Below are 13,431 nucleotides of genomic sequence, written 5' to 3' on the forward strand. Positions count from 1 at the left end.
CGCACTCAGGTCTTGCTTGTAGGCTTCCCACGAAGGCATTTGGCTGACCACTTAGCAAAGCTAAGCAGGGTCCAGTATGGTTTCAAACTAGATGGGAGACCACATGTTGAGATTCATGGTCCCTTCCAACTCTATGATCCTATGACTGAGTTTATAATTAATAGTGTGCGGTGCCCCCAATTTTTGCTGCCACTAATGCTTCTCTCTTGTTGTTGCTGTGGGTTTTTTTTCCTCCTCCCCTAGGGACATCCTGCGAGTAGGGGTCACATTAGCTGGGCACCAGAAGAAAATCCTGAACAGTATCCAGGTGATGCGAGCACAGATGAATCAAATCCAGTCCGTGGAGGTTTGAGAAGCTGGGTACTTGCACACACCTCTCCCTCAAGGTCCTGTTCCCCTTTTGTCCCTGTGTGTCTGAGCCCTTGGGCGGGTCTTAATGCTCCCCCATGGAGACAGCAGCTACAGGGAAGGGGCAGCCACAGGGCAAAGATGCTGCAGACTTCAAGAATCCAGAAAAAAAGGGAAGAGGAAGGACTCTTATTTAGAAGGATGTTTTAAAATGAAACAGAACCGCAGTGGATTTCTCTTTAAGGGCTCTGAGACAAGCAAGCTGGGGAGGGATCCAGAGGGACCCTTTCGCCCTCCACCTTTGCACGAGTTGGACCTCCTGGGGCACAGAGTGGACCAGAAAGTCTTCAGGGAGGGGGGGGGGAGGTTACAAAACTGCATGTGTTGCTGGGCATGCCCTCCCCTTCCCACAACAGCCAGCAGACCTGCGGACCGAAGAGGGGACAAGCGCCGGCAAACTTTCCACCCATGTAATGGGGTCACCTCTAGAGTCACAGACTTCAGAGATGGACACGTCTTTTTAACTTCCTTTCCTCTGAAGGACTGGATCCAGGCGAAGCTCACCCACCCACCCATACCTCCTCCTCTGTATGAAAGAGAATCTTTTCCCCACACTGGGGAAAGCAAAGTCATGGGGCTTTCGGAGGTCTTGGTCTCTGTTGCGCTGGGACTGTTTTTGCAAGCGGCGCCTCCTAGAGGCTCTGCACGCTGCACTTCCCGGTGGCAGCTCCTACATATCAATATGCACAAGACATTTGAAAGGCTTCATGGTTTGCCAATGACCTGCTTCCGGCGGGAAACTCCCTGCCCCTCTCGTCCCGTTCCATGCAGTATGTTGTAGATTTGATGTGCATTTCCATCTGGTTGTCGTTGTTCCATCTTTTTCTACTTTGTTTACAATGGGATGTGGGGGGAGGGGGGAATTATTATTTTGGGGGGAGCCGAGTTGTTTTGTTTTAACAAAAAAAATGAAAACGGGATGGCAAATCCACTGTTCTATTCCCCCAGGGACACTCTGTTGTCTCCTCCTGGACAGCTTCCTGGCTGAGCACTCCCAGGGGGCCGTGAGCATTTCAGACACACTCTAACCCCTCCCCATGTTCTGCCAGGCTGCTCCTAAGTCCTTTGTCATCCCTTAGCAGTTGTCTCAAAGTTAGTTGGCTTGTCTGCTGTTTCATATTGGGGACCACTTGCTGAATCTCGTGCAGAGATGTTGTGATAGTTTTCAAAAAGATACCAACCTGGGAATTGCTCCAAGGGGGCCTTAAACTGAGAAATTCAGCTGGGAGTGAAGAAACATCTAAGAGGGCTGGAGGAGCATGGGGCCAATGGTTCTTGAAGTCCTCTGACACACCCTCAACTGTCCTTGAGCATCCTGAGGAGACTGGAAACAAAAGTGGAGGTAGGTCAACAACAGGGGAGCCTGTAGCCTTGTCAGGAAAGGCTCACGGCAGGACTTTTAACCTCCAGCCCAAGGCCCCATATCTCAGTCTTGGCAGCCACAAGTTGGAGCCCAGCTGGTGCTCAGCACATGGGTGGTATTGTGGGTCTCAGACCTGCCATGGCCAAGCTCTGGCAGGTTGTGAGGAGGACTGTTGGTTGGAGCTTAACCTTGCAGAAAGTCTATCCTCATTGACTCAGTCTGCCCTTCTGAAGGTTCAAAGAACAGGGAAAGTTGTGAATAGTTTGGAAACCCACCATGCCACTGTCAGGGGGATCACAGGTTGGAAAGGGTCACTCTGCTTAGCTCGGGGTCTCTTATTTCTGTAGGAGAAGGTAATGATAACCAGCAGTGCCAATAGTTTTTCATCTCACATAATTTTCATCTCTCTGGGTTCGAGAGACAAAGGCCTGGTTCAGGATAATGGAAAATTGCAGACATCTGCTACATGAATGAGCAATGCTTCCTCTTTCATGCAAATCAGAAGGAGTTTGTAAACTTTGGCTTCTAATTTTAAAGTAGTAACAATTCCCCATGACATCCAAACTTTAGCGAACTGTGGTTTGTTTCACCTTAGAGAGAACAATCTGGGATCCAGACTAAAGACAAATCCAGAATAAAACGTATCCCCAAATAAAAGCATAGATTCATTTTTTATCAATTAAATATTGTGCAAATGGTCATGAAAGTACACAGAAGGAGAGGAAAACTCTGGGAGAGTGGGGGGGGAACAGGAAGAAGGGAACTCTGATGGGGCAGAAGAATGGGGCAGCTTCTGGAGGTGTCCGAGGCTGCGTAAAATAAGGTTAGAGTCCTAGGTGGGCTCCTGGTTTCCAGCTTTGAACAAATCATGGTTTCCAGTATTCAGATGTCATGAAGAATTAAAGTAGAGCTAATGAGCTCAACCAGCACTGAAACATTTTTTCAGATCCTGGTTTGTTCTTAAATCCTAGTTTAAACAAACCTTCAATCTTTGAGTTCGGACATTGTGGGGAACTGTGCCTTGGTTAAAAACAGATCAAAAACATCTGATCTCTTCCTTGTGACCAGAAAAGAGGAAAAGGAGAAAAGGAAAGATACAACCCTTAGCTTGTCATGGCAGAAAGCCCCAATTTTCTGTTACTCCTGAACTGGGCTGCTGTAGATAGGTTACCTGGGCTGATTTAAAAATAAATAAATACAAATGCTGGCAAAAGTACATATACTTTTGCCAGAGGTATGTGCGCATGGCAGGGAGAAACAGATTTCAATGTCCTGAAATCTGTCATCATCCCATACAGTTATTACAGAATCAGGTGTAGCTTGGCTGTATAGAGCAAAGAGCTCTTACAATGCCATGGGTAGCATTGATCCCTTGGGTTGGTGGGGGAGGGTGTCCCATTTCAAGCCATCCCCATTTAGCGCCACACCAAGCTATCCCCTGGAACCTGAGCCAGCCTTGGCCTTTGTGCTCCACTGCCTGCCTTCTGGTTTTCTGTGCAAGCTCCTTTGCACGGGGGAGGACCTGGCGTATCTTTGCACTAAAGCTGCCCTGACCCTTCCCTCCTGACGAAGGCCCGGTCTTGTTCCACTGGGTGCTGCTGGTGTCACGGGAGGGAGGGCAGGGGAGCTGTCATCACCAGCAGACGGGCAAGACAACACAACACACACATCTACCTGAGCCATTTCACTGTGTGTGTGAGAGAGAGCGTGTACTCGCAGCACGCCTAATGCAGACTATGATTTCAAGAGAAGGGGGCTTATGGAGACTCGCCTCATTTCTTCCATTTTTCTAATGAGATGGGACTCACCCATCTATGCTAGATATTTCATTGTGACCTCACCAGGATCCTGGAAATCTCCCCTACTTCTCCTCGACTGTGCTTCCTTCCTGCCCCCCCCCCCCGCATACACGCACACTTCTCTTTTCTCTGTCCTTAAGCCAGCAGAGAGACTTATTTTGCAGGTATTTCAAGTGCGGTGTTCAGAATCAGGACTCTGCCATGCCAAGCACTTGCCTTTAATTCACCAGAGCTGTCCTGTCGGTCCGCATCACCCCATTGCAACTGCTCAAGTCACCCTTCTGATTTCTTCCAACACGCTGAGCCAGCACCCACCCTTTCCTCATCCCATGCCTGCCACCTTCCTCTGCCATTGCCACATTTTCTTCAGCGATCCTGGAGCTGAAACGGGATTGGCAGCGTTCTGTTGAAGATAGCAATAAATCGTCAGGCCCTGGGCCCTGGCACTTCTGGACACTGTGATAGGGCTAGGAGTGGAGAGGGGTGGCCTGTTGTGTCGGAAAGAGCAACTTTCTCAGTAGGGAGCCAGGATTTGCATATCAAAGGCAAGCACTTTGGGGCTGCTGGGAGAGAGGAGCAGAGAAAAGCAATTCCTAAATGCAAAAGTTTGATAGAACACTCAAATATTTCACTGTGATTTTCTTTTCTTTTTTAAGCAGAACAGTAACTGAACTGGAATTGAACTTCCTTGGTTTAAGGCAGGGGTGGAGAAGCTTCTCCTAGCTAGCTTCATTAGGTCCACCAGTCTCCAGATTTGGAACACTAGACTGTTTTGGTCAAGCCATGCTCACATGTCCTACATCTGATGACATACTTTATGTCAGGTGTGGGGCAGATAAGGATGTGGCTGGAAGTAGGGGGTGTTGCTGTTACCACCAATCAGCTGATCACCAGGGCAGGTGAAGTGCAGTGCCTATACCCACACAGTTTGCTTCCAAACCACATGGGCAAAAATGGGTTTCCTGGCCTTGATGTCAGGTGATTGACAGGTGGGCAGGCTGCCTGCAACCTGCCAAACCTGACCCATAGTGGGAGGGGGTTGTAAGGATCCAGCCCATTAGCCAGATCCAGTTCACCACCCCCTGCTTTAAAACTCTACCCATGAACAACCCCACCTTGCAGTGCAATCCTATACATGCCAACTCAAGAAGTCAGTCCCATTGAATTCAGTGGAACAAATGAGTTGTGTGTTGGGCTTCTTCTCATCTGGTCTTCTTTTATGCGTTAAAGCTTAGCTTTGAGTCCTCCATGTGCTGTTGGTTTCCCAATATACATCAGCCCTTGCCAGCCTGATCAATGGTTGTGGGGTATAGAAATTGGGAGGGCTGCAGGTTCCCCAGCCCTCTGTTAGATCTTGGTCTCTGCTGCCCAACCCCACCCTTCACACATGTCCAGTAGCATGGAAGCCGTTTCCCCATGGGGCCATCTCACACTGCTGAGGATAATGATGGGTTAATTATCCAAAGGGTGGAAGAAAATATGAGATGCTGAGAGAACAGACATGGGGCAGATTGGGTTCATCCTCAGTGGATATTCCTTCTACTGGAGAATCATACCTATAAAGTGGGGTTACAGCCTGTCCCTCTTGTGACTTCCAGGAAGACTCAATGGCCTCAGCATCTTCCTTGCCTTTCTTTCATGAGAACAGGTTTTCCAGAGGCCTTGGGCTGCCTAGAGAAACAGGCTAGAAGGCTCTGGTTTGGCTCTTGCAGGCTGCCTTGTCTGTGCCCCCTTTCAGTTTTGTCTACACTTCCATGCTCTACAGATCAGCAATGAGGAGCCAGATGTTGGTGAATACCTATCAGCCCCTACAGCTAGCAGGGCCAGTGGTCAGGGATTATGGGAGTCCAACAACATCTAGAAAGCCATACTGTTTTAAATTCTGGATGGGCCCTGCAGCAACTGATGCAGCCTGGCCTTGTTTTCAGATAGTTGCTGTCCTCTTCCAGCTGGACCTCCTTTGACTCATGCCCCATCAGCAGTTCCAGGGGTAGACTTTGGTTTTTAAGTTCCATGCCCGATCCAATAAGGATGAAACTGGTTGATGGGCTGTAGCTCCGGGGTAGAGCACCTGCTTTGCATGCAGAAAGGTCCCAGGTTCAGTCCCCAGCATCTCCAGGCAGGGCTGGGAAAGACCCCTGCCTGCTGCTTCCAGTGCCCCTGTGTTCTAATGCTGCTAGAAAGACAACTGGAAACACCACTGCCGTTGCCACCAAGTTGGGAGATCTCTTAATGCAAGGGTTAGAACAGCAGGTGACAGTTTCACCTACAACCGTATCAGGATTAGAAGGAAGTACATTGGGGTGGTTTCTGAGAGATCTTTCCCTCCTTGCAGTGCTGCTTGATAGGTTAGGTGTGTCCCTGTGAACAGTACAGAAAGCACTTTGCTGGCTCTGAAAGGGGTTTCATTTAGCCACAACTGACATTAGCCCATCAGCACTCATTCCAATTGGCTACCATAGTTCACATCCAGTCTGTGATTCCTGATTGGCTGGTATCATTGCATCCAGTACATAATCCCTGATTGGCTGGAACCAACCAAGAGGTTGAAATGAACACTACTCGGGGGTTGGGGTGGGGAAGCAGCAGGTGTAGGAGGGAAGAGTGGCTGCCAACTGCAACAAACAGCCCCGAAAAAAGTCATAGCAGCATAGAATGATTCCTTCAGCATCGTCTGGAGTCATCTAGTCCAACCTCCTGCAATGCAGGAATGATAGCTAAAGGATCTCCCCACCCCCACCCCAGAAGATCCCCATGCACCAACTATCACCAGTCTCAAGATGAAAACCAAACTGGCCTGGCGTTTGTTGCCACTTTGGGTTCTCTCCTACCCCACCCCTACCCTGCAGCCCTGCACCTCAGCTCTGGCTCAGAGCAGCGTCTTCAGTCGCCAAGCCTCCTCTCCCTGCTCAATGGTTTCTACTTATCGCACAGGTTTCTACTTCAGAATGCCTGTGCAGTCTCCATCTGCCCACGGGCTGTGGCCTTGGGTGTGCGACATTTGCTGTTTCCCCTGACCGTGTTTGTATTTTTTAGAAAATGTGAATAGGTAAGTGGCGTTCCAGCCCTGATCACATGGGGGTGTCTTCCATTCCGACCAGGGCCTTCTCCTGGCTCCGTGGTGCATCTTTTGATGTTGCTGGGGAGGAAAGAATAATAATTAATAATGATAATAATAATAAACCAGATGTATTTATAAAGGAAACAAAATCTGCTGCTCCGATGCCTTTGTAGGAGTATTTTTAAGAAGACTTTTTTTTCAAAATAAATGTGAAGTGTAAAAGTTTGAAGCACTCACTGGCGGGCTCTTTTTCTTTGTTCGCCGGCTGTCGACTGCCTCGTTGGATAACCATGCAGAATGGAAGTGAAGCTTAGGGATGCCTCTGGCTTTTAGTCAGTCCTGCCTGATGTAGCCTGCCTCACTCCCCATAAGCCTACCTAGTGGCTTACCTCAGGGTTGGGGGGGGGGTGGAATTCAGCCTGAAGGTCACATTCCATTCTGGGCAAGCTTCCACATGCCAGAGGCAGGTAAGGGCACAGGTAAAAGTAGGCAGAGCTAGAAATGTAAAGACTGGAGCCCTGGTTTCATATGATTTGAATTCCATATACAGTGGTACCTCTACTTACGAATAACTCTACTTACGAATGTTTCTACTTATGAATGGAGCTCCGTCCGCCATCTTGGATGCGGTTTAGATAGGATTTTTTCTACTTACGAATTTTTAGATAGGATTTTTTCTACTTACGAATTTTTTCTCCCAATGCATTCCTATGGGATTCAATTTTTTCTACTTACAAATGTGCGTTTGGAACGCATTAAATTCGTAAGTAGAGGTACCACTGTATCCCCCCTTTATGGAAGGCAATGAGCCCCTTAGTGCCCATCACAGCATGGTGTGTGGGGGTGGTGGTATTGGGGCACTGGTGAAGGGTCTCAAAAGGCCTTTCAGTGCCCTGACCCAGGCATGCTGCCACTCAAGGCCTTCCTTACTGGGCACCTAGTGGTGTCACCTTTGAGAGCGAAGCTTGGTGCCCACCCATGGTGGCTATCTTGCCATCATTGTTTACCCAAAAGGCAATGCCCAGTTTCTAGATAGTCTATACAGGGTTTTCCAAACTCAGCCCTCTAGATGTTTTGGGACTACAGTTCCCATCATCCCTGGCCACTGGTCCTGGGAGTTGTAGTCCAAAAAAAAACCAGTTGGAGACCCAAGTTTAGGAAACCCTGGTCTATAAAACCCAGCCTATGAAAGTTACAGAGCTCATAAAGCTATAGGAGCTTTTCACCAACACACATTTATTGGGGCTGATAAGGGTTGGTTGCCCCAAACAACTGAAGGGCGCCACAGTGGATGGGAACTGAGAGTAGCTTCCATTCAAAAGTGGCACTGCCCCCCTTTCATTGCTAAAATGCTGTCAGGGGTTGTCAGAGAGGGTGGTGAGTGGCGTTGTTTGTGTCACTGGGCAGCACCCAAGCTTGGGTTCTGCTGGGTCTCTGGCAGCCATCTGAGAAACTCAGTTGCCTTAGCCTGAGGGTGCACTCTATTTCCTGGTTTTTTAGCCTGAAAGTTTCTCCCTCACCAATCAGAACTCTGCTGCCTCCCTTCAACACAGTTCAGATTTGTGAGCTAGAAACTGCCCTCTCCCCTCTGCAGCTGTGCCGTTTGTGTGAAAATCCACAGGATCATGAAGCAGTGACCCACAGCAGGTCACCCTCAATCCCTGTGCCCTGTGTTGGAGGAAACGGACTGAGGAAAGTTTCACCGAAACATTGAGTCGTGTAAGCGCAAGCTCCCCAAGAGGAGGCTCCCACTCCCACAAGTGTAGGGGAGGACCCTCCAATTGCAATTATTCAGTAAACCAGACTGGAAATAGATTAAACCTGAAATTCCATGCCAGCCCTGGGCACGCTCAGGGCTGTTTTGAGAAAATGGCTATAAGAGCACAGTGAGAATGGAGCAAATTAACAAATTAATGTCCGGTTGCTGCATCATTCATGGCTCTGGGTGTTAACTAGGCTAGCTCTGTTGTGTTAAGTGGGATGAGACTGTTTGATCACTCTTGAGGCAGAGAAACGTCAGGATCATCTGCCCTCTAAGGAAGGTGCCCTGCATCTCTGTGTGAGTTAACAATCTGGGCTTGCTGGCTTGCTTCCAAACAATGGCCACCATGCAGGACACTGACTCACAGTGGAGCACAGCGGCATACGGCAAAATCACTCATCCAGGTAAATCTTATTTTGCATACTTACATTGATGTGTGCCATCCCACTTTAATTCAAGTGGAAGGGGGGAAGTGTGACCTATGAGCAGTTCCTGGCAAAAGCGTGTGACAAATGTGTGCTTTGGGAACGAGGTGCAGAGAATAAAGCCCTGGTCTTCTGCCTTCTGCTTCTAAGGAGGCATCTCTCAAAGGCCTCAACTCCCCAACTCCCAACAGCTGGTGCACATGCTCTGAATCAGCTTCTCCCATGGCTGACCTTGAGCACAGATGTCAGACATAGGATTGGGAAAAGAATGCTGGGTAAAGAAGAGCTGCTCCTAGGGTTGCCAGACTCAATAGAGGACAGGACTTCTGTGCCTTTAATTGCCCTGCTCTCTTTTGAGCCTGGAAACCTTAGAGAGAAACCAGCAGACCCTTTGTTTAATTTCCAAGCAAAGGGTCTGCTGGTTTCTCTTTAAGGTTTCCAGACTCAAAAGAGAGCAGGGCAATTAAAGGCACAGAAGTCCTGTCCTCTATTGAGTCTGGCAACCCTAGCTGCTCCTGGGCCGGCCGGGGGGGGGGGGGAGCTGTGGTTCTCCTGATGTTGCTGGACTCCATCTCTCCCTATTCTTGTCTATTAGCCACGCTGGCTGGGGCTGATGGAAACTAGTGTCCCAACATCACGATTAGGACCCACAGCTTCCCCATAGGAAATGTTTCTCAAGATCAGCACCAGCAATTAGCACCCTGGTGGCCCCGAAGGACACCTCATGCTGGCTCCTCACTGCCGTTGATACTTTCTCATCAGCCTACTGCTGACTTGGGTATTTCCATTAGCAACTGTTTTCCCTTCACCCCTTGCTCTCTTACTTACCTGCCCGAAAGATGCTCCACCACCTGTTCTCCTAAGAACCTAAGAAGAGCTTGCTGGAAAAGGCCATTGACCCATCTAGTCCAGCATCCCATTGTCACAGTGGCCAACCAGAGATGCCCATGGGCAATCTGGAAGAAGAAGAAGAAGAAGAAGAAGAAGAAGAAGAAGAAGAAGAAGAAGAAGAAGAAGAAGAAGAAGAAGAAGAAGAAGAAGAAGAAGAGGAAGAGGAAGAGGAAGAGTAGTTTGGATTTGATATCCCGCTTTATCACTATCCGAAGGAGTTTCAAAGCGGCTAACAATCTCCTTTCCCCCTCCTCCCCCACAACAGACACCCTGTGAGGTGGGTGGGGCTGAGAGACTTCAGAGAAGTGTGACTAGCCCAAGGTCACCCAGCAGCTGCATGTGGAGGAGCAGAGACGCGAACCCGGTTCCCCAGATTAGGAGTCTACCGCTCTTAACCACTACACCACAAGCACTAGAGTACTCTCCCCTCCCCTGAAATTGCCAGCAACTGGAATTCAGAAGCGGAGCATAGTCATTGCAGAAAGTTGCCATTGAAAGCTTTCTCTGTGGACTAATCTCATTCTCTTTCAAAGACATCTGGGTTGGTGGCCATCGCTACTTCCTGTGGGTGCGAGTTCCATCATTTAACTCTACAGCTTCATTGGGTGTCCACAAGTCCTAGTGTTATGAGAGAGGGGGGAGGAAAAAATCACTATATCCACTTTCGTCATGCCACACATGATTTTACAGTATAAACTTCCATCATGTCATCTCTTACTTTGCTCATCTTCCCAACAGCTATATCTGGGTGATATAGAAAAAAAAATAGGTGTGGTTGGCTTTTGCTGTCCAACTCCCCATGGGACCCCTGAGCCCCCTAAGTCCATGATCGGTCAGAGATGAATGGATGGAGGCAGGATGCAGTGGGAGGCAAGGCAGATCTTTATTTTTCCCTCTCCTCCTAGCAAGGAGGCAAGAGAGACCCAGAACCAAGAAGAAACATCTCTTTTAAGGGTTTGCATTTTGGCATGGAGAAGAAACACATCCCCTCTACAAACAGTCAGAAATTATATCACACATAAGGTGGGGTTATTGCGGCTCAGGCAGGCCAAGGTGTGATATTCCTGAGGATTTAGCAAGTTTAGTTCAAGACACAGTTTACACAAAACATTAGCATTTGATAAGACAATCAGCAGGCCGGTCAGATATCCCTCAATGCAGAACATCTGGGCAAACAATGACCATTAATGCAAGGGAAGTTCATAGATCTAGGAGAGGAATCCCTTCAGGAATCCGTTCCCCTGGTTGCTGTCTGTTCCCAGGCAGGGGGGATTAAGCAGGCAGAGGAAATATTTAGTCTTTAGGAGAGCCGAGATGGCTTGTGGATTGCTCTCTTGTACATGTGGTTTATATACGTATGTATGTGTATACCTTATGCAATTATCCACATTTATTCTATATTTAAGACATTAGAATTCCTATAACATGGGCAAGGAAGAGAGTGCTGGCAACAGTGTAGAGATGGAGACACTATTGTGCATGGAGGGGGCGGTTCTTCCAAATCTAGAGCTTGCTCAGCACTCAGGGTCTGCCTGGGTATCCAATTCAGCCCAGCCGGAAAGCATAACGTTTAGAATACCAAGATCAGAAGCGACTGAGACGGCCATTTTAGTATGCCTTGTGACTAGAGTCGCTGATGCCAAAATGGCTGTGCAGCTCATCCCCGATCAAAGCTTTGTGGGGCATGGGCGGGGGAGAGAAAGAGAAAACGCCCCACCAAGCTCTTATCTATAGAACATGTCCAATTCGCTCTGGAAGAATTCGCTTGTCCACGATCTCTCTGAAGCTTCAATCGGCTCCAATTAACTTTGAGAAGGGATTTCACACCCCTTGTGTGCGCAGCAAATTGGTGTTTGGATCCTTATGAGCTCTGGCAGGAAGGGAAAAAGCACTGAACCGGCGAAAATTGGGTACATTTGGGTGTCGGTCTTGCGGACCCCTCCGACTCACAGCGAGGCAGCTTCCTAATTGGTGCAGATGAAGGAAGGTCCCCATGCTCTATACAAAGAGATATTGTTGCATGTGCCTATGCTCCGCGTTGCACCTCCCACAGCTACTGGTATTTCACTGGGGTTGCTAATACAATGATGGATCTTGAATGCATCCTCAGGTTGACGGATATTGCTTTTGATGTGCTCCCTTGTGTCCCCTTGGTGGTGCAAATGTGCAAAAGGGCAATGAACTTTACATGACTCTTGAAAAACTAAAAAAAAAAAAAATTAAAATAGGTCGTCGCGGGTTCAAAAGTTCAGTGCGCATCAGGAGAGATCAACATCCCCCCCCTGTTCCAAAACATGACGGGTGGGGGAGGGGAGGGAGTGTTTCGCACCAAATAAGGATAATTGGGAAATTCTCGCCTTTCCTGTTCTCTTGGCTAATTGTGATTGGAGGAGCATTCTGGCAGAAGCCCAATACCATTGGACAGTGAAAGCCCAGCATTTTATCGGTACAGTCTGTAGACGCGCTACAGTCCGTAGACGCGCTTTTTTAAAAAAAACGGGGCGCCATGTTTGCTGCTAGCGTAAAGAGGGAACGATCTCCCACAACCGCAGAAAATGCTGCAAAAAAATGAGCAAAATTTCAGGTCAAAGAAGCTCTCCAGGACTTGCGCCACTCTTAATCTGAAGACACTGCAAAGTCAACCTAGGAATGACAGAGCCCGTAGCCATGCGGAGCACAGAATCCCTGAAGACGTGGAACTATATTGTTCCTTTGTCCTATTGCTTGACTTTTGGGGAGAAAACAAAACAGAACTCCCTTTTAAAACTTTTTTTAAAAAAACAAACAAACTCATTTCTCACAGCAGTCATTTACCAAACTCATTTTCAACAGCTTGGAGAGAACGACGTGAGAATTTAAGAAGAGAGCTGCTGCAGGATAAGGCCAAGGGCCCATCTAATTCCACATCCTGTGCTCACAGTGGCCAACCAGATGCCCCCAGGGGAAGTCCACAAGCCAGACCTGAGCCTGCTCCTTAATTTTAATTCTCAGAAACTTGTATTCAGAGGCATATTGCCTCCAACAGTGAAGGAAGAACATAGACATTGTGGCTGTTAGCCACAGATAGCCTTACCCTCCTTGTATTTGCCTAATCCTCTTTTAAAGTCATCCAAGTTGATGGGCATCTTATAGAATCATAGAGTTGGAAGAGACCACAAGGGCCATCCAGTCCAACCCCCTGCCAAGCAGGAAACACCATCAAAGCATTCTTGACATATGCCTGTCAAGCCTCTGCTTAAAAACCTCCAAAGAAGGAGACTCCACCACACTCCTTGGTTGCAAATTCCACTGCCAAACAGCTCTTACTAATGTTTAGGTGGAATCTTCTTTCTTGTAGTTTGAATCCATTGCTCCGTGCCCGCTTCTCTGGAGCAGCAGAAAACAACCTTTCTCTCTCCTCTATATGACATCCTTTTATATGTTTGAACATGGCTATCATATCACCCCTTAACCTTCTCTTCTCCAGGCTAAACATACCCAACTCCCTAAGCCGTTCCTCATAAGGCATCGTTTCCAGGCCTTTGACCATTTTGCTTGCCCTCTTCTGGACACGTTCCAGCTTGTCAGTATCCTTCTTGAACTGTGGTGCCCAGAACTGGACTGGAGAGCAGATCCCACAGTTTAACTATGCACTCCATAAATAAGTTTCTTTCTTATCTCTGTTCTCAGTCTTCCAACATTCAGCATCATTGAGTGTCCTCAAGTTCTATTATTATGAGCGG

At 48.2% G+C, this 13,431-nt stretch overlaps 1 protein-coding gene across 2 annotated transcripts in view; it reads left to right on the top strand.

The window, feature by feature from the left end:
* The window catches only part of EPHB2 (EPH receptor B2), a 112,364-nt gene extending 105,504 nt beyond the window's left edge, over window positions 1-6,860 (top strand). For both annotated transcript variants that reach the window (XM_088671698.1, XM_035119893.3), the window contains exon 16: window positions 244-6,860. In XM_088671698.1, the coding sequence (XP_088527824.1) occupies window positions 244-352 (109 nt within the window). In that variant the 3' untranslated portion in view covers window positions 353-6,860. The remainder of the gene's footprint in view (window positions 1-243) is intronic.
* Window positions 6,861-13,431: the final 6,571 nt, after the last annotated feature.

The sequence above is a fragment of the Zootoca vivipara genome, chromosome 6, assembly GCF_965207765.1.
Source record: "Zootoca vivipara chromosome 6, rZooViv2.hap1.1, whole genome shotgun sequence".
Taxonomy (NCBI): Eukaryota; Metazoa; Chordata; class Lepidosauria; order Squamata; family Lacertidae; genus Zootoca; species Zootoca vivipara.